The 22,264-nt window shown below is 42.7% G+C and overlaps 1 protein-coding gene across 2 annotated transcripts in view; it reads left to right on the top strand.

Annotated features, from left to right (window-relative positions):
* Positions 1 to 22,264, top strand: part of POLG (DNA polymerase gamma, catalytic subunit) — an 87,049-nt gene that overhangs the window by 30,337 nt on the left and 34,448 nt on the right. For both annotated transcript variants that reach the window (XM_075858179.1, XM_075858180.1), the window contains exons 13-18: positions 745 to 905; positions 1,398 to 1,451; positions 2,109 to 2,226; positions 7,584 to 7,719; positions 20,898 to 21,144; positions 22,075 to 22,197. In XM_075858179.1, coding sequence (XP_075714294.1) covers positions 745 to 905; positions 1,398 to 1,451; positions 2,109 to 2,226; positions 7,584 to 7,719; positions 20,898 to 21,144; positions 22,075 to 22,197 — 839 coding nt within the window. The remainder of the gene's footprint in view (positions 1 to 744; positions 906 to 1,397; positions 1,452 to 2,108; positions 2,227 to 7,583; positions 7,720 to 20,897; positions 21,145 to 22,074; positions 22,198 to 22,264) is intronic.

Below are 22,264 nucleotides of genomic sequence, written 5' to 3'. Positions count from 1 at the left end.
ATGAGTAGTTGCGTCAGGCGCTTCTCCAGGAGCGGAATCCCTGGCCAGAGCATCGGCAACGCTCTGGCCGGGGATTCCGCTCCAGGAGGAGCCCCTGACTTCACTGTCGACATATGGATTGTGATGTCAGGGGCTCCCTTTAGGAGTGGAATCCCCGGCCAGAGCGTCGGCAATACTCTGGCCGGGGATTCCGCTCCAAGAGGAACCCCTGACGTCACTGTTCAAATATGGACAGTGACGCCAGGGGCTCCTCCAGGAGCGGAATTACCGGCCAGAGCGTCGGCAACGCTCTGGCCAGGTATTCCGCTTCAGCAGGAGCCCTTGATGTCACTGTCCATATAGGGATAGTGACATCAGGGACGACTCCTGAAGCGCAATCCCCATCCAGAGTGTTGGCAACGCTCTGGTGAGATTCCGCTCCTAGACAGGGGCTCCCTCTAGGAGTGGAATCCCCGGCAAGAGCGTTGGCAACACTTTGGCCGAGGATTGCACTCCTGGAGGAGCCATGACAGAAGTATCAGCACCCGGCGGCCGAATGGTCCACGGCCTGCCTGCTATGATAGTGTAAGGGTAATCAGATGACACAGTTCAGTGGCTGGCACCCTCCCACCACATTCTTCATAGTAGTAGAGTGCCTGCGTCTATGGTAGGTATTCCACTGCAGATTTTAAATAGGTATTCATAAGGAAACATCAAATGAATCCTAACCTTTCTTTGTTTGTATTTCATAATTTGACATTGTAGGATGGCAGTGCCAATAATGTGGGTAGCCCATTTGCAAAGGATTTTCTTCCAAAGATGGAAGATGGAACGTTACAGGCCAGTACTGGAGGTAACAGTGCCACACGTGCATTAGAAATTAACAAGATGATCTCATTCTGGAGGAACGCACACAAGCGCATCAGGTATTTTATTATGTGTTGGAGGGTCAATCTTAATTCTGCTTTATGAATTGTAACACTGAAATTACTACAGATTATGGAGCCTTAACCAATGTTTTATAGTCCTAGCCGTATGTCCAAGGTCAAACATAACATGTCAATTGTTTCTGCCACTGCTATGGGGCTGAACAGACTAGGGAGCCCTGCTTGTTCCCCTTTCCCTACAGGCTGTATGAGGATACACGAGTCTTCTCAATGTCCCCAATTGCAGCAGATTGCAAACAGGCAGAGAACGGTCTACTCTTCTCTACTACAAAGGATGGGAAGGGGGTGGGGGAGTGCAACAAGATCTGGACCTTCCTATCCATATGAACAGCTGTTATGTTTTGTTTTTTTGCTTTGGTGCCCCCTTTCTACCACGAATGCCACTGCTTATTCTAGATATGTTGTAGACTTGTCAAATAGACTTTAAAACATAGCACTTAAAGTTTGCCTGTTTTTTGTTTTTTTTTACAGTTCTCAGAAGGTTGTATGGCTGAAGAAAGGAGAACTGCCACGCACTGTCACCAGGTATTTTATCAATGGGCTCACAAGGTTGCTCTTCTATTGTTAGCACAATTTTAATACCTCTATAAATACATACAAGTGGCTGAATTTGCATTTCACTTTCCAGATATAATTTTAAGAGTATTGTCATGATAAATTAACCTTCAGTTTTGAGTTGTGGGTTTGCTCATGCATAGTAAATGCCCTTTCTCTTTGCACCCAAACACTGACCGCATAAAATAACATACATACAAATTAAATCACTTCTAATGAAAAATAAAATCTCTTCATGGTCACTGTGTACGTGTGTTTGACAGTCAAATATATGAAAGTAGCATCTTTTACTCTTCACATAGTCCATTTCAATATTTTAGCTGTTCCACTATAATTAATGGAACATACAATTTTGGCTCTGTTCGTTTTAGCCCTCATGGCTGGCATATGGCTTGCAGAAAAAATTGTGAAAGTCAAAAGAACAGCGTTTCCTGGCACTTATGGATCGGTAGGAGAGCGCTACCAGTGGCACAGAGACCGTAATGTGCTGTAAGGCAAAGCTATGGTTCTTGATGCATTAGTCTAACTATTGTTCTACTATTTCTGACCTAACATTTTTAGTGTAGATCCTTATTGCATATATTACTCATTTTTCATAATTGATATAATAAACTTTGTTTATTCTAGGAACCCTAATTTTGATGAAGAGCATAAGTATGGCGCTATTCTGCCTCAGGTGATCTCTGCTGGGACCATAACACGTAGAGCAGTAGAGCCAACCTGGCTGACTGCCAGTAATGCACGTGTAAGAAGCTGATTTATACACTTATGTTGTACATTAGACATAGAATGGGTTTACACACAGGGATTTTTGCTGCACTCTAAATGTGAATGTTGAATCGTAGGAATACTGTTGAAGATCAGTATGTAGAGCAGAGTTGTCAGACAGCACAGCACTTCCTTAGCTAGCAGCCTTCTTCAGATCCATCAGGGACTCCACTCAAAACAGAAGGCACTGAATTGAGGGATAAACTAAACCTTACTTTTATGCTTATCAATGTTATCCTATAGTATTGATAAAATAACACCTAACGTAGATGGAAAACTGAAAACATACAGTATGTTCCTATGTATAAACTCCTCTATACAAGTAGAAGATGTTGCAATAAGTTTGATAAGGAGTGGAGCACCATAACCGAGTGTCCAACTTATGCCTCATCGGACATGAGTTCAATGGGAGACAAAGGCGTTTTTTACCGCTAGTGGAAAAAAACGCTCGCGGGAAAAAGAATCTACATGCCCTTCGGGCATTTCCGTCTCTGACCTCCCATTGACATCAGTGGGAGGCAGAGAAAGCGCTTTTCGCGGCGCTCAATGGCCGTGCCCGAAAAACGCGGCAAAGAGAATGTAGGCAGGTCAAAATCTGCCTCAAAATTCCTGAAGGAATTTTGAGGCAAATTTTTCTGCAAGCAAAAAAACTATGTGTGAACAGGGCCTAATTGCTTGGGTTTCCTGAGCGGGGCAGGCTTGGTTGCAGTTTAGGTATAGTATGTGTAGTGGTCCCTTTTGATGATTTGTTTACTATTTAATTTTTTCCACTACTGATTGTGAAAAATTAGCAATCAAATTATATAGAAAAAAATAACAATAATTGTTAAAAGAATATTCCGATACAACTGTTAATTTTGGTTATATTCACATGCAGTAACTTAACCCTTTTTGCGGTCAGGACAATTTTCGCACTTTTGACATATGCAGATAAAACCTGAATCATAAAATTAAAAACCATCATGTTATACTCTCGTTTTCTGAATGTAGACACCTGGTACGTTGTGAAAATGCCACTCAGCACTTTGCACTTATGGGCACCTTTATCCAAAGTTGTATGAAACGTAAAGTTTTGTAAAAAAAATAAAATGCATAGAAATTAATGTTTGTGGCTAAAAGTCTGACCCAAGCAGAGCCTGAGACACACATCACCTACCGTACTAGATGTGCAGAGCTTATACATGCCCCTCGTGTCTACGACTACATATAATACAATCCTATAATATATGTATGTATATATATGTGTGTGTATATATATATATATATATATATATAGCAACTAAGGTACAAACTGGACATGAATATATGTGATATGTTATTTTTTAAGCAATATTACCTACCACACTAGATTAATTTATTTTGTGTCAATGCAAAGTGCGAAAGCACTAGACACATATTCTTGATACATTGTATCATTTATCTTGTATAAGCTGACATACTTATGATACAAACATTGGCAGTGAAGTGTTGACTGCCAATTTATATATCCCTTAACCCCTACCCGCACCAGGACGTAACTGTACGTCGTTGCGGGAAGTTACTTCCCGCACGAGGACGTACAGTTACTGAGTTAATCCCGGTGCACACTGTCGGCGACAGTGTGCACCGGGAACCAGGAGGTCAGCTGTCGCCGACAGCTGACACTCCCCTCTTGCCGGCCAGCGGTCCTTTGCCGCTGATTTCGGCGCATTAACCCCTTAAATTCGGCGATCGGGTGCAATCGCCGAATTTTAGGGGTTTCTAACATATCGGCAGACCCCCGTCCGAAATCGCGGGGTCTGCCGATAGTTAGTATGGCAAACGGAAGCCAAACAATGGCTTCCGGGTCTGCCATGGACAGAAGCCCATCAGGACCAACCTTCGGCTGGTCCTGATAGGCTTCCTGTCAGAGTGACAGAAAGTCACTGTGCCGTTCCCGATGCACACTGTCGGCGACAGTGTGCATCGGGAACTTGGAGATCAGCTGTCCCCGACAGCTGACACTCTCCAGTGTTGCCGATCAGCGGCTCATCGCCGCTGATTTCGGCAATTAACCCGTTACATGCGGGGCTCGATTGCGATCTCCGCATGTAGCGGGTTTGTAGCGCATCAGCAGCCCCCATGCAATCGTGGGGGCTTCTGATGCTTGTGATGGCACCCGGGGGCCAGACAACGGCCCCCAGGTCTGCCATGTATGTCAGCCTATGAGGATCAGCCTCTGTTGATCCTCGTAGACCAACTGTCAGAGTGACTGTGACGTCACACTGACAGTTGGAATACATTACACTACCTAGGTAGTGTAATGTATTCTAGCAGCGATCAGAGCTGCAGGTCAAAAAAAGAAAGTGTAAAAAGTAAAAGAAAAGTTAATAAACAAAAATATAAAGTGTAAAAAGTTAAAAAAAGTTAATAAAAATGTTTTATAAAAGTGTAAAAATAAAAGGTTTTGTTTTCCTATAATAAGTCATTTATTATAGGGAAAAAATGAAAACGTTAAAAAAAAAAGTACACATATTTGGTATCGCCGCGTTCGTAACGACCCAATCTATGAAACTATAATGTTAATTTTTCCGCACGGTGAACGCCGCAAACAAAATAAACGGAAAACTGTCAGCATCGCTATTTTTTGGTCACCACCCCTCCCAAGATATAGAATAAAAAGTGATCAAAAAGTCGCATTTACCCCAAAATGGTACCAATAAAAACTACAACCCGTCCCGCAAAAAACAAGACCTCCCACAGCTTTTTTGACGAAAAAATAAAAACGTTACGGCTCAAAATAGCGTGTCCCAGAAAATAAATTATTTTATAGAAACTTAATTTTATTGTGCAAACGCTGCAAAACGTAAAAAAATCTATACACATATGGTATCGCCATAATCGTACCGACCGGCAGAATAAATTAAAACGTAATTTATTGCGCACGGTGAACGCTGTAATAAATAAAGAATTTAAAGCGCCAAAATCGCTGTTTTTTGGTCACCTTAGCTCTAAAAAAGATCCTGACGGGCCAAAATCTCACTATACCCCTAGAAAAATTCCTTGAGGGGTGTAGATTCCAAAATGGGGTCACTTTTGGGGGGTTTACACTGTTTTGGTCCCTCCGGGGCGTTGCAAACCCGACATGGCACTGAAAACCAATCCAGCAAAATCTGCGCTCCAAAATCCAAAAGGCGCTCCTTCCCTCCTGAGCCCTGCTGTGGGTCCAAACATCAGTTTACGACCACATATGGGGTATTGCCGTAATCGGGAGAAATTGCTTTACAAATTTTGGGGTGCTTTTTCTCCTTTATTCCTTGTAAAAATGAAAAAATTCTATGTTTCCACAGAAAAATAGGTGATTTTCATCTTCACAGACTAATTCCACTAAATTCTGCAAAAAAACTGTGGGGTCAATATGCTATCTATACCCCTAGAAAAATGCCTTGAGGGGTGTAGTTTCCAAAATGGGGTCACTTTGGAGGGGTTTCGGCTGTTTAGGTACCACAAGACCGCCTCAAACCTGACATGGTGCCTAAAATATATTCCTAAAAAAAGGAGGCCCCGAAATCCACTAGCTGCTCCTTTGCTTCTGAGGCCTGTGTTTCAGTCCATTAGGACACTAGGGCCACATGTTGGATATTTCTAAAATCTGCAGAATCTGGGCAATAAATATTGAGTTGCGTTTCCCTGGTAAAACCTTCTGTGTTACAGATTTTTTTTTATTACAAATGAATTTCGGCAAAAAAAATGAAATTTGTAAATTTCACCTCTACTTTGCCTTAATTCCTGTGAAACGCCTAAAGGGTTAAAATATTTTCTGAATGTGGTTTTGAATACCTTGAGGGGTGCAGTTTTCAAAATGGGGTGATTTATGGGGACTTTCTAATATATAAGGCCCTCAAAGCCACTTCAGAACTGAACTGGTCCCTGAAAAAATAGCCTTTTGAAATTTTATTGAAAATATGAGAAATTGCTGCTAAAGTTCTAAGCCTTGTAACGTCCTAGAAAAATAAAAGTACGTGAAAAAAAATGATGCAAACATAAAGTAGACATATAGGGGATGTTAACTAGTAACTATTTTGTGTGGTATTACTATCTGTTTCACAAGCAAATACATTTAAATTTAGAAAAATGCAAATTTTTGCAAATTTTTGCTAAAATTTGAAGTTTTTCACAAATAAATATTGAATTTATCGACCAAATTTTTTCACTAACATAAAGTACAATATGTCACGAGAAAACAATCTCAGAATCGCTTGGATAGGTAAAAGCATTCCGGAGTTATTACCACATAAAGTGACACATGTCAGATTTGAAAAAATAGGCTGTGTCCACAAGGCCAAAACAGGCTGTGTCCTAAAGGGGTTAAACAGGTCAGAGACTCGGTGAAAATAAGTATAACCCTCTCCCCCCTAAATGTGACAAAGTAAGGGAGGAGGTAATAACATGAAGAAAAGTTCCCGTATACTGGTTTGGGCTCACGGGAACGCGGTACAGGGGGAGAGATAAGTTAGGGTGCGCACACACATGGCAGATTTTTTGCCGCAGCAAAATACTTGTGTATTATGTGTGGATTGTTCTGCGGATTTCACCCCTTTTACATTAAAGAGGGTGAAATCCGCCGTGAACATCTGCAACAGAATAAGCATGCTGCGGATTAAAAAAAAACACAGCATTCTCTGATATTCGTGCGGAACATCTGTAGCATTTCCGTCCCTGCCTAATAGGCTGTGGTCTTTCTTCTGTCACTTGCAGTTTCCACCTCTCTCCCCCCCCCCCCTTACACACACACACACACACACACACACACACACACACACTTTGTTTCACTGATACAGCCACTATTAGTGGGGGTTTAAGAGCTTATTGCATACAAATTATCTATTGAACGCAATAATAAAATAGCATGCAGTAAGCTCATAAACACCCCCTAGTGGCAGCTGCAGACAGCAAGAATTTTAACATTTTAATCTATGCAGGGTATTTGGAGCTATGTATCAGAAAAACTGAGCTCTGACCGCAATAAAGATATATTAAGAAATTAATCAATACTGAATGTTGGGCACAAAGACAACAGGATGATAAAATGTACACATTTACTTTGAGAACCAACTTTAAATGTTCCATCCTTTACTGTATTACCATAACTAAAGGGGAACTATAAGATGCACGAATAGAGATGAGTTAGTGCGTGTATTTGCAAACTGCTTCCCCCTTTTTAAAATTGTACCCCACCTTGTTCTTATTTTAAAGGGTCTGTCCTAGTGACAGGTGCCAGACTTTACATTATCCTTGTTCTACTGAATTGTTTGCTATATTGTTTATTTTAGTACTTAATGTATTAATAGTAATAATGGCTTTCTTTTCTGGTAGGCAGACCGCATTGGCAGTGAATTAAAGGCTATGGTTCAAACACCTCCAGGATATCATATTGTTGGCGCAGATGTCGATTCCCAGGAACTCTGGATAGCAGCAATCCTTGGAGAAACACACTTTGCTGGTATTCATGGTAATGTCAATTCAATCAAACATATTTTCATTAGTTTTAGAGAAGTATATTGGAGAAAAGTAAAGTAAAGAGCACATGAACCTTACACATATGAAGATAACCGTGCCTATAAATGTATTCACACAATTGGACTTTTGCGTGTTGGACAGCATAAAAGGAATACATCATAAATATGTACCCCCCTCCTCATTCTTCTTTGCAAAAACTGTTTATAGCCTTTAGTGTCATTAAATGTCAAAGGAGGGAATTACTTTTTATAGCCCCTGTATTTACCTAAATGATAACATTCCTATATATCAATAGAGTTGCTCAAAAACACAGTGCTTTAAGAACCATACATTTGTTTTTCCACCTTCTCTATGCCCTCAGCTCATAGTTAAGAGCTGCTATAACCAAGTACGGTCCTAATTTTTTGATTTAATAACTATGTGCACCTTTGAAATACCATAGTTGGTTTTTTTTTAATAAAAATGTCTATCAGTGTGTTTGGTGAAACTTTCTAAATACTTTTTATTAAAAAATATTTTTTCTATTTGAGATACAGCTGCTTTGTATCCTGTATACAGAGCAGCCATATTGTGCTCTGAGACCTGAAACAGTCAGGTCAACCATCTGTTACCGATCACATCTACGTTTATAACTTAGATGTGATCAATAACAGGTGGATCTCTGACACGCAGGACCCGCTGACACTGAACTCGTGTTTCAGCGCACAATACAGTTGCTCTGGATAGAGAATACAAAGCAGCTGTATCTCAAAAAAGTAAAAATAATTTGTAATAAAAAGTATTCAGAAAGTTACACCAAACACATGAGTTCAAAGAAGTACATAGTCTTTAAATCCGAACTGGTTAGTTTTAAAGAAATTTTCCCTTATTCCAGTAGTTTTTAACAAAATAGTGACACCTCTACCAATATACACTTCATAAATGTTCCCTTGCTCTTATCTGCCTCTGTGGCCATTATCATCTGTTAGGCTTTGTTCACACGCTAAACAAAAAACGGCTGTAAAATATGGAGCTGTTTTCAAGGGAAAGCGCCTCTTCTTTTCAGCCAGTTTTTAAGCATCAAGTGTTTTTGTATGCGTTTTTTATGGCCGTTTTTGGAGCTGTTTTTGTATTGACCCAATAAAAAATGGCTCCAAAAACGGCTCATGAAGTGTCATGCACTTCTTTTTACGGGGCGTTTTTCAACACGCTGTTTTTGCAAACAGCCGCTTAAACGCCCCATCGGAACGAAATTTCGTTTTTCCCATTGAAATTAATGGGCAGATGTTTGGACGCGTTCAAATGGCTGAAAATAAGCCGTGTGAACATAGCCTAAAAGAGGGCTATTCCTCCGGAAAAGGTATGAATAAAGTGAGAACTGGGTGTTATCGTCCTCCTTGTCAATAGGATATGTCTCTGCACAGCCTGACACTGTTCAATTAGTAGGAACACATCATATTGACAAGGGTAATGGTAATGTCCAGTTAAGTTATTCATACCTTTACAGGAGGAATAACAGAGTAACGGCACAATGCAGAGTTCTAAGAAAAAATTCTCCAGCATTATTTCACGGGAATTTAAGTATTTCCAAATAGTTCAGGAGAGCTGACAGATATATTTGTATTCGGAATATGTGGAATAAAGGTGATCTCTTTAATAACATTGACCAGGCAGGCTTCTTTTGCAATCCTCTTTCTACTTCTACAATTAGTACTTTAATATTTCTGAATGATGAATAACAAAGGGTTCTTCCCAATTTCGCCCCTTCGATATTTTTTTTTTTTTGGTCCCCAATCAATTAACTAACAAAAATGAGATCTATCGATCTAGTCTTTTTTTAAATCAAACCAATTTTATTGATACGAACACATAAAAGAAATAACATAGTAACATTCACATTACAATTTTCCAGCATCGTATACAATAATGACAGCATATCAGAAAATCCCCAACTTCCCCCCTTACCCCCCTCCCCGCACGGTCCCCCACTATATCTCTGCCCTTTGTTTCTAGTACCAATCCTGGCCAGAGCACATTTCTCTTATCAAGTTTCCCCACCACCCCTTTTTGCTCCAGACTCTACCATCTCCAGTTCCTCAGACAACTCTCGCCCTTATTCTGTTTAGTTCAGGTGACAGCACCTCAGGACAAGCCATCCATCTGCTCCATTGTTTCTCAAATTTTTTTTCCGTGCCCCTTTTAGAAAATATCTTATGCTCCATCAGGATATTATAGTTCACCATTCCTACAATTTCCCTCATCCCTGGTGGCTCCTCATCCAGCCAGTGTTTAGCAATGCATTTCCTTGTTTGATATAATATCTTGGCAATTGCCAGGTTTGCCATTCTGTCACTCTCCATTTCTCCCACTACTCCCAACAACATAACTTTAGGGTCTGCCGCCAATTCCCGACCATACACCTGTTTTATCAGATCCAATACTTCCCCCCATAGGGTCCTCAGAGCCTCACATGACCAAAACATATGCAGTATATCCGCTTTCTCTTCCGTGCACCTAGGACATTTAGCATCCGCTCTAATACCCATCTGCTTTAATACCCACGGGGTTCGATACACTCTGTGTATCAGGAAGAGTTGTGATCTCCTCTGCGCCAGACTGAGCGATAAGTGACATGTAGATGCTAATATCTCCTCCCACTCCTCCTCAGTCAATGGACCAACATCCCGTTCCCATTTCGCTTTTACCAGCATCATTGGATTTCCCAGGTGTTTGGACAGCAAGCTCCTGTACGCCATTGAGATCAGGCCTTTGGTCGTGTCAGCCCTTCCCGCATACTCCAGGACCCCGAGAGCACAGACCGTCAGGTCCACTACCTGCGCCTGCGCCTGTAAGGCATGACGGATCTGCAAATATTGATAAAACATATTGTTCTCTAGTGGAAATAGGTCCTTCAACTGCTGAAATGATCTCAGCCCGTTATCATCATATAAGTGTTGTATTCGTCTAACCCCTGCCAACTCCCATTTTTGCATGCCCTCTAATTGGTATAATTCCCACAGGACCGGATTATGCCATAGGGGAGTATATTTGGTGCACATTCCCACTCCCAGGATCTGTTTGCATTGCCACCATACTTTATGTATCAGGAGTAACGTTGGTTTAGCACTCGCCAATCTCTTAAAGGTATGCGCTTCCAGACTCTCTAGTGGATTATGTCCTCCCCCCATATATGACAATAAACGTGCACTGGCACCCCAAGTCTCTGTGTCCTCCCATCCCTTAAATTGTTGGCTCTGGGCAGCCAGGTAATATATCCAGGCATTTGGCAGCGCGACCCCCCCTTCATCTTTGGGCAATTGCAATTTCTCTAATTTAATCCTTGGAACCCCTTTTTTCCATACCAGATCCCGAAAGAGATTGTGCAAGCGTCTGAACCAGTGCTTAGGTATCCATACTGGGGAGTTATGAAGAATGTATAAAACTTGAGGCATGAGGATCATCTTGATTAGGTTAGTCCTCCCCAGAGCAGAGAGCGGGAGCCTGTTCCAGGCATCCACCTTTTGTTTCACCTTAAGCAGCAGTGGTGAGACATTCAAAGACATATAGTCTTGGACCCTAGCTGTCAACTTAACCCCTAGATACGTAAATTCAGAAACTATCGGAATCCGGATCCCCCCTCCAGTATCTACAATATTCACTGTATCAAGTGGCATCAAAGCAGACTTGGTCCAGTTAATATTTAATCCCGAGAACTCCCCAAACCTTGTGATCGTATCCATTACTACCTGCAGTGTATTCTCCGTGTCCGTCATATATATTAAAATGTCGTCTGCATATAATGAGATTTTTTCCTCCATTTCCCCATATTGCAAGCCTCTTATACGTTCCTCCTGTCTTATGAGGCACGCCAATGGCTCTACCGCCAAGGCGAATAGTAATGGTGAAAGTGGGCACCCCTGTCGTGTACCCCGGGCCAGTGAAAATTTCTCAGACATTGTACCATTCACCCGTATGCGGGCTGTAGGGGCCACATACAGCAACTGTACCCACTTTACGAAGTTAGGGCCGAATCCCATCTTTTCTATTACCCGCCATAAATACCCCCATTCTACGCAGTCGAACGCTTTTGCAGCATCTAACGTTAGCACCGCCCTTCCTCCTTGCTCATCCGGTGCCGCCTGAAGATTTAAAAACAACCGCCTGAGATTGACCGCTGTCTATTTGGAGGGCATGAACCCCGATTGGTCTTCATGCACAACATGCTGTACCACCCTGTTCAGCCTCAGTGCCAATATCTTTGCCAAGATCTTGACATCCGATGTCAACAAGGATATTGGTCTGTAGGACTCCGGTAGTTGGCTGTCTTTCCCCTCTTTTGGGAGAACCACTATCGTAGCCTCATATAGGGAGTCTGGTAATTTACCTCTGTCAAAACTATCCTGCAAAGTACTCAAATATTCTAGCGCTAGTTCCGACCCATATTCCTTATAAATTTCCCCCGGTAACCCATCTGGACCCGGAGCTTTCTCATTTGCCATATCTCTTATCGCCTGTTCCAACTCCTCTAGTGAAATAGGGGTCTCCAAACTTTCACGGTCCTCCCGGCCCAAGGTAGGCAAATTAATGTTTCCCAGGTACTCGTCCAATTGCTGTGTGTTGTAATGCACTTTGGAAGTATATAGGTCAGTATAAAACCGCTGGAATATTTGCAGGATTTGCCCCGTGTCTGTCTCCACCCTCCCCCCCTCCCCCCTTAGGCCATGAATGAAATTATTGCCCTCATGCGGTTTTGCCATCCTAGCTAGTAATCTCCCCGCCATTTCCCCTTCTTCATAATATTGCTGTTTAAGGAATAGTTGTTTATTATCCGCCATTGTTAGTTGGTGATTTTTTAACAGCGTCTGTGCCTCCACCCAATGTCTGAGTGTCTCCTCGGACCCCTCTTCTACATGTCTCCCTTCTGTTTCTGTCACCCGCTCCTCTAAACTTTCTCCCAACTGCCTGGATTTAGTTTTAATTCGTTTAATATTTTGAATGAATACTCCTCTCAGCCAGGCTTTCATGGCATCCCACAACACTCCCCGCGGCACCGACTCAGTATTAAAATTAAAATATTCTTTTATCAGGTTCCGTATTTCCTCACCATCCATTAATCTTAACCAAAACGCATTCAGCTTCCAATTCCCGGGGTTCCTGGTATGCCTTACACCCACTTCCAGCGTCACCGCCATCGGAGAGTGGTCTGACAACGCCCTCTGTAGGTACTCTATTTGCGCTATGTACGGCACCGCTGAAGCTGAGCATGCTACCATGTCTATTCGGGAAAGTGACTGAAATGTGGATGATGCACACGAGTATTGCCTCACCCCTGGATGTTTATCTCTCCAAATATCCCGCAGACCCAATTCCTCCATTAATCTTCCAAAGGCGGTCAGATCTCTTCTTTGCCCTCCTCCTCCTCTATGAAACCTGTCCAGCCCTTCAGACATCACTGCATTAAAATCCCCCATCACAATTAGCGGTACCTCAGGCCACCTGGAGAGTTTCTCCGTAACTCGTTTCAGTACAGTGCTAGAATATGGCGGAGGGATATACAGCACTACCAGAATACACTCCCAGTGATATATAGTACAATGCACTCCCACATACCTCCCCTCCTCATCAGAAAAGGATGAATGACAGACAAAGGGGAGACTCCTGTGTATCAACAGACTCACCCCCCTGGAATAAGTCGTATGAAAAGAGTGAAACCCATGTGCGATCCACACTCTCTGCAATAAGGATACAGACTCTCTAGTCAGATGCGTTTCTTGCAGCCCCACTATCAGGGCATTTTGTTGTTTAACCCAGTTAAAGATTGCCTGCCGTTTCCTAGCTTCCCGTATTCCCCGGACGTTCCAGGATAGACATTTAACCGATCCCATCAGGCGTCATATTTTTAAGAAATCTGTTACTCCTCCAACCTGCTCCAGTCAAGATATTAGGCCGTGCGTTCCCTCCCTCCTCCCCTCCCCCCCCAACAAAACCTCCCCTCCGAAAAGGGTCAGAGCGACATGTACTGTCTCTCCTATCCAGCAGAAACGCACCATAGTGCGAACCTTTAACATGCCCTACTGGCATCTTCTCTTTGAACCGTTTAACTGTCTCACCACTTCCAGTGAGCGCTGGCTCCCACTGCTATTCGCATGTATTAAACATTCCCACACAATCAGCAGAGTTTACAGATACATTAGGTACCCAGTAACATTCCCTCGATAACATTGCCGTCAGGTGCGGCCATTTTTGTTAAAAGGATACCACCCTGCGGTGTTTCAGACAAGGGTGTTCACACACTTCGGAGACCTGCATAATAACATATAATATGCTACAGTCCCATAAACGCCAACATGGCTCCAGACTTCACCGCCCAGGCGGGCTTTCACGCATCTTCTTCTCCAGCCGGTCTCCGCAACCGTGCCTCATTGCTATCCAGCCATCTTGCAGCCTCTCTGGGGTTCTCAAAGAATGAAGCAGTCCCAAAAGCAACCACCCGCAATTTGGCCGGATACATCATGGAATATGGTATGGACAGGTTCCTCAGACGTTTCTTTACATCCCAATATTGCAGCCGCTTCTTCTGCACCTCCGCGGAGAAATCCGGATAAAAGGATATTTTGGCGCCATTGATGGAGATATCCTGCCGTTCCCTTGCCTTCCTCAGGATCTTATCTCTGTCCTTGTAGTGCAACAGCTTCACTAAGACCGGCCTCGGGGGCCTCCCCGGTGGTCCCGGTCTGGTAGGCACTCTGTGCGCTCTTTCAACGGCATATAAAGGAGACAATTCATCCCGGCCAAACTGCTCCAGCAGCCATTTTTCAAAGAACTCATCCGAGTTATTGCCCTCCGTTTTTTCCGGCACTCCAACCAAACGCACGTTGTTTCTGCGTAGCCGATTCTCTAAATCATCCGCCTTAGCCTGCAGGGCCACCACCGCCAAGGACTGAGACTGCACATCCCGCCTGAGCTCCGGCAGAACATCCTCCACTTCAGACACTCTCCCCTCAATTACTGTGGTTCTTTCTGCCACTTTCTGTAAGTCATTACGTAACAGCAGTATATCTTCCTTCAGGCTTCCCACCTGCCCGGTCAGCACAGATAAAATTGAGGAGTTCTGCTTTACCGCAGCGAATATATCCGCAAGGGAAGGCTCCTTCACCTGGTCTCTCCTGCTATGCGTTTTGCCGCCATCTTCCTCCACATGCCTGTCCCGCCGCTGACTCCCCAGCTCTTCCTCCTCCTCACTCACCGTGTCCTCTCCCAGCACGGAGTATCTGGAACCGGAGGCCAAGTTGTCTGCCTTCCCACTGCCAGCCACCGACGTCTTGCCTGCTGCAGATCCGCTCGCACGAGGGGTTCTTGCAAATCTCTGCAGCCTGTCTGCCGCCTCAGACCGCATGTGCCTGCTCCTGCATTCAGTCTCCTCGGCGCCATCTTGCCTCCTCGGCCCCGGACTCGCCGGCGGCGTTTTTTGCTTCTTAGAACGGGTCATTGTAGCTGTATTAAGCGGTACCGACTCCTCCAGCCTCCAGATCGGTGAATATTACCGGGTAATTCAGGGAAAATCTGTACTTTCAGGATGAATACAGCAGGAGCTCCAGCCACACACGTCCTCTTACATCTGCTGCTAGGCCACGCCCCATCTATCGATCTAGTCTAAATAAAAACCTACCATTTCTTCCCCTTTATTTTGGCCTCTATTTCCCCACTTCTCTCTTCAAGCTGCCAGTTAAAGCATAACGCCCAAAAATGACGTGTCAATCAAGCTGCGCTGTGAACTCATAGCGCCACTTGCTTCAACGTGCGCGCTCCCGATACTGGAGCGAGCACACTGTGAAATCCCTTATACGAGCTTGGCAGCTATGTGCCATGTGCAGCACTGTAGAACCATTCCAAGATTACTGCGCATGCCCGGGAGCCTTCCTATAGACTTGCATAGAGGTGGCATGGACATACTCTAGCATGTGTACTTACAAAATCCCGGCAATCCTAATTCCAACATTCTAGGACAGAATGGCGTAAGCGTGGCCAGCGCTGCTGGACAGCAGTGGTGGCTGGATCTATAGGCATTGTATTACAAATAATGAAGAGGGCCATGGCTGTAATGACGTCTGGATCTGAAAAACGGTAATTTATTGTACAATGGCCATATTTATAAAAAAATTTATATCTTGGGGTTATCTAACCATTGAAGTAGGATTAACAAGGTGCGAATACCCATTTAATTAATTTAACTCCATAAAGGCTCTTTCTTTTCTTAAACTTCGTATATCAGCTTTTAGTTTTTAGACAGATGTTTACGTAACAAATCGGTGACCACTTTCTATTGTTCATTGAAGAGCCACTTCTTGCGTTCATTGCACAAAACCCCCGAAAAACGCATTTACATGTGATTTCGTATGATGAGATTAATGATTGAATATCAGTAAGTCATTGCTTATACTGCAGATATATACTTCATGGGTATATAAGCTGTCACTAGCTATTAAATTGCCTCGTTCATTAAACAAGTTGGTCACCACTATATTGTGTTTGCATCAGTATCATTATCTCAACAGTTACATTTTACTAACCTGTATTTTCCATTAACATCTATGATTGTTTTATGTTAAGGATGATGTTTCCTGGGGTATAGATGCATATACAGTAGTTCACTTACATTTAGAGATACTTTAATCTGCATAAAATTCACATTGATTTGCACCATAAACTTCTGTAATTTAGGCACTATTAGAGATTTGCATAATGCTTGGGGGACTTCCATTTTTGTTCAATCAAAGGGAATAAAGCCATTGTCCCTATATTTTGTACACTCGTCATGTTTCTTATTAATTACCCTCCGCCCATTGTTGCTCTACCCAATACCCTGTAATCTTTTCCCATTTTCTGTACTTTATCATCATTATTTCCGTCACTCTATTGCATTACACTTCTTTGCACAATCATGTAATCTTGTGCTTTTCATCTGCTCCCCTGCTTTATGTCCTCACTATTCACCCCATTATTACTTTTCCATCTTTCTACTCTTCTCCTTTACATTAGTTTCTGGATAGTCTCCTTTACGTGTAATTTTTGTTCCCCATCATATCCCATTCACACACATGGATGGCTTACAAGAAGATGTGTAATTTTGTGAATTACATTGAGACATATAACAAGTTCAGTTTTCTACATTTACTTTGATTAAAATTACAGGAATTGGCCGTTAAATGTGATGTTCAGATAGAAGTAGGTATCTATAATACATTTTAAGATTCTTTTTCTTGACTTAGTTTGTAATATACACTACCGTTCAAAAGTTTAGGGTCACTTAGAAATGTCCTTATTTTTGAAAGAAAAGCACAGTTTTTTTCAATGAAGATAACATTAAATTAATCAGAAATACACTCTATACATTGTTAATGTGCTAAATGACTATTCTAGCTGCAAACGTCTGGTTTTTAATGCAATGTCTACATAGGTGTATAGAGGCCCATTTCCAGCAACCATCACTCCAGTGTTCTAATGGTACATTTTGTTTCCTAACTGTGTTAGAAGGCTAATGGATGATTAGAAAACACTTGAAAACCCTTGTGCAATTATGTTAGCACCGCTGTAAACAGTTTTGCTGTTTAGAGGAGCTATAAAACTGACCTTCTTTTGAGCTAGTTGAGAATCTGGAGCATTACATTTGTGGGTTCGATTAAACTCTCAAAATGGCTAGAAAAAGAGAGCTTTCATGTGAAACTCGACAGTCTATTCTTGTTCTTAGAAATGAAGGCTATTCCATGCGAGAAATTGCCAAGAAACTGAAGATTTCCTACAATGGTGTGTACTACTCCCTTCAGAGGACAGCACAAACAGGCTCTAACCAGAGTAGAAAGAGAAGTGGGAGGCCCCGCTGCACAACTGAGCAACAAGACAAGTACATTAGAGTCTCTAGTTTGAGAAATAGACGCCTCACAGGTCTTCAACTGGCAGTTTTATTAAATAGTACCCGCAAAACGCCAGTGTCAACGTCTACAGTGAAGAGGCGACTCCGGCATGCTGGCCTTCAGGGCAGAGTGGCAAAGAAAAAGCCATATCTGAGACTGGCTAATAAAAGGAAAAGATTAATATGGGCAAAAGCACACAGACATTGGACAGAGGAAGATTGGAAAAAAGGGTTATGGACAGACGAATCGAAGTTTGAGGTGTTTGGATCATACAGAAGAACATTTGTGAGACTCTGAACAACTGAAAAGATGCTGGAAGAGTGCCTGATGCCATCTGTCAAGTATGGTGGAGGTAATGTGATGGTCTGGGGTTGCTTTGGTGCTGGTAAAGTGGGAGATTTGTACAAGGTAAAAGGGATTTTGAATAAGGAAGGCTATCACTCCATTTTGCAACGCCATGCCATACCCTGTGGACAGCGCTTGATTGGAGCCAATTTCATCCTACAACAGGACAATGACCCAAAGCACACCTCCAAATTATGCAAGAACTATTTAGTGAAGAAGCAGGCAGCTGGTATTCTATCTGTAATGGAGTGGCCAGCGCAGTCACCAGATCTCAACCCCATAGAGCTGTCGTGGGAGCAGCTTGACCGTATGGTACGCAAGAAGTACCCATCAAGCCAATCCAACTTGTGGGAGGGGCTTCTGGAAGCATGGGGTGAAATTTCTCCCGATTACCTCAGCAAATTAACAGCTAGAATGACAAAGGTCTGCAATGCTGTAATTGCTGCAAATGGAGCATTCTTTGACGAAAGCAAAGTTTGAAGGAGAAAATTATTATTTCTAACCTTGTCAATGTCTTTGACTATATTTTCTAGTCATTTTGCAACTCATTTGATAAATAGAAGTGTGGGTGACCCCAAACTTTTGAACAGTAGTGTATAAAATTACATCTCACAATAGCAATGCTGTAGCTGAAATTTTGTTGACTTTATTTTTAGAGGTTAGAGGGACAGTGAAATTATATGCATAATTTTTGGTAATAACTTCTGTCTTATTAAAGGGGTTGAGCCTTCGCAGACAACCCCTTTAATCCTAGAGCCGTCGCAGCAATCAGCTCATCAGATCTGTTTCTCGGTACACCTAGCTAATATCAGGTTTTTTCCAGAGGAAGACTAAACCGGCTATGCAGGTCTCCTGCAGTTGACCTTGCCGGGGAAAAGTAGTGTTACATTCAGTGGCAGATTAAGTAGACCTTAGGCCCTTGGTTGTTCCCCAAACTTCACCCCCCTTCTCCACTGACACCGTGTCTATAGTGTACACCACCTTTCTGTGCAAGCATTGACAAATGGGTGTTGCCTTGTCAAAGAGCTGTGTCCCTACATACTGTCAGTCTCTAACAATCGCTGACAGTATCACACTGTGTAGGGACGCGTCCTCCTGACAATGGGAATGGTAACACCTAGTTGTCTATTAGGCCTGGGCTACACAAAGACTTTTTGTGGAATACAAGTATTTCTTATAACAGACATGTCAGGAGAGGTGACAGTTCCTCTATAAATCCAGTGACTCACAGGTGAGGTCTTCTCTCATGGGAGACGTTCTCTTTTCTTCTCCATCTGACACAAATTAATTTTTCGTGGTATTGTATATCCCCCACCTGGATAATGATAAATTTGCTCTCCGTAGTATTAAGATAAGATAAAGTATTAAGATAAAGAAAGAGTAGATCCGGAGTACTAAAATGTAACTTTTACTGATTTGAATAAAATACACGTAACAAACATGTAAAAAACATGAGGATCCTATCTGCCAATACTGCATACAGATTCTTCATTATTTTCCATCATTTCTAATTGATATCAGAAATTCTGTTGACAGCAAAGAATCAGTCCGCCTTTATAAGGTTTCCTAATTTAGATGGTGCTTAATCTTCGGATCACATTTAAAGGAAAGGTAAAAACGATGGGGCAATTGCCCTCCTACCCCGTATTTTTCGGTCAGTAGTCCTCCACACCGATGTGTCCAAAGAAAATGTTGTATCCTCTCCTGAATGGTAGAAAACGACAAATAGTTCTCCATCTGACACAGACAGTTATGGCGACTTCTACTGATGACTGCAGAGTTTTCTGCCGAGACCTCTTTGTCCCTCACTTCTGCAGCCGTTTCCAGCCCCTATGGAAACACAAAAATTCAGACACCAAACCCCCTAAATTGTTCCATACCCCAGACCAGACCCCTAAGCAAATTGAGACTCCAGGCCCAAACATTAACTCAAACTAATAAATTCAATCCCCAGACCAGACCCCCCCTAAACATATAGACCCCAGAACAAGCACCCTAAAGAAATAAAGACCCTAGACCAGACCCCCGAAATACAGACCCCCCCAGACCTAAACTAATGACACCAGACCTGGCTCCCTAAACTAATACAGACTCCAGACCCCCTTAATACAGACCTCTAAAGATATACCCCTAAACTAAAATGGACCCCAGACCAGACCCCCTAAATCAAACTAATACAGACCCCGGACCAGACCTGCTAAATACAGGCCCCAAACCCCATAAAGTTATACAGACCCCCTAAACTAATACACACTCCAGACTTCCCAAAGTACAGAAACTAAACTAATATAGACCCCCTAAATACAGAACCCTTAAACTAATACAGACCCCATATACTTACATAGCAGCTCACAGTCTTCTCTTTGGAGTCTTGATGCTGTACTAGGACCTTCCTACATGGTCATGTGACCTGCAGGACTTTCCAAATTAGCAAGAACTGCAAACATAAGGTCATCTGACTTTATGTCAACAGGTCCTTTAGCAGGACATACACAATACAGTTTTGTCACTGTAAAACGCAACAAAACTGCAATGCACTTTAGGCGGTCATTGGCCCCCTGGGAGCCTTTGGCGGCCGCCCCAAATGCCCTTATGATTATCCACCGCTGATTACATGGAGGCCATTTAGATGAATAATCGTCATTATAATACATGAACAGCTTTAGTGTGACAGAGGGTTAGCTTGTCAGAGATTCTCCACAATGGTTCATTTAGGGGGCTCCCAAATGCACTTGCACATATACTCTGTTTGTATTAGATTAGATTAGACAAACATGGCTGCTTTTATTCAGAAACCGCTCCACCCTTATCAATAAGCTGTCTGGTATTGCAACTCCGTCCCATTCACTTGATACGTTTGCAATAACAAGCAAGTTGAGTAGATTCTTTTAATACAGTCAAACTAAAATAAACTCAGTTCTTTCTTTGTTTTCAGGCTGCACGGCCTTTGGGTGGATGACATTACAGGGTAAGAAGAGCAGCGGCACTGACTTGCACAGTAAGACAGCCTCTACAGTGGGAATAAGTAGAGAACATGCAAAAGTCTTCAATTACGGACGTATTTATGGAGCAGGACAGCCATTTGCAGAGCGGCTTCTAATGCAGTTTAATCATCGTCTCACCCAAGAACAAGCTGCAGAGAAAGCCAAACAAATGTATGCGGTAACAAAGGGAGTGCGGAGGTTGGTAACATTGTGTAGTGTTTTATATAACATGGTGCACAGATCAACTCTACTAAGGAAAAAAAAGATGTCCAATTTGGTGCTCATTGCGCACACTACATAATATATTTGCCACAACGTCTGACATACTAGACCAGTGGTGGGCAACTGGAAACCTGTGGGTGCCCTTACTGTAGCCCCCAGCTCCTCTGCCCTATGTATTAGACAAGACATAGTTAATTTGGAAGGCAGGTGGCAGCATCACACAGTGAACATGCTTCCTGCCAATGTCAACACTTGGCCATGGCAGTAGGTGTAAGGATCCCGATGGTGACTACAATCGGAAAAGGGAAAATGTGGCTTCGCCCAGGGTCGAGTTATAGGGAGGGCACAAGGGGCATTTTCCACCACCTTGGGGGCCTTTTATCCATCTAATATTTATATTTGGTAATCCTACTCAGCTAAGATGTGGAAACACATACACCTGGCTCTCTTTTAAAAACATTCTTTGCTCTCTCCTTAATTCCCTGTGCAACCACCTCTCCTATATGTGGTTTCTATAAGGGGGTCAGGTGGGATGTGACCCCTACCAAATTTTTTTGCCATGGCGCCTCCACCAATCTGTGCCATATCTTGTGGGCATGGAGTTTATGGTATTGAACTGCCCTCAAATTGAGTCAAGGGCTGCATCTGAGGACCGCATGTTGTAGAGGGTTGCCTATCACTGTACTCGACACACATATTCAACCTTATAGCTGACATACCTGCATACCAGCATCTTGTGTCAAAATTTGACACAAGTCAATAATAAATTTTTCTTTGATAAATGTGCCCTTATGTGTACAGATGTACTGGTATATGTATGAGTGTAAACTATTTCAGTTCTTAAACACTCAGCCTCAATTGTAACTTCAGTATCACACATCGTGATAATGTCTTTGGCTCTTCTAGGTATATCTTGTCTGAAGATGCGGAATGGCTGGTAGAACAGCTTGCAATCTCCGTTGAGAGGGGAGAAGAGAACTCTGTGAGCTTGCAGGATGTGAGGAAGATTCAGAAACATGCATCGACAAAGTAAGATTTATCCTGGAATATATACTAGTCCATCTCAATGAATTAGAATATCATCAAAAAGTTAATT

Source organism: Rhinoderma darwinii, chromosome 3 (assembly GCF_050947455.1).
Source record: "Rhinoderma darwinii isolate aRhiDar2 chromosome 3, aRhiDar2.hap1, whole genome shotgun sequence".
In the NCBI taxonomy this organism is placed as follows: domain Eukaryota; kingdom Metazoa; phylum Chordata; class Amphibia; order Anura; family Rhinodermatidae; genus Rhinoderma; species Rhinoderma darwinii.
Note: the sequence above shows the minus strand (reverse complement) of the source record. Positions and strands in the feature narration are given on the sequence as shown.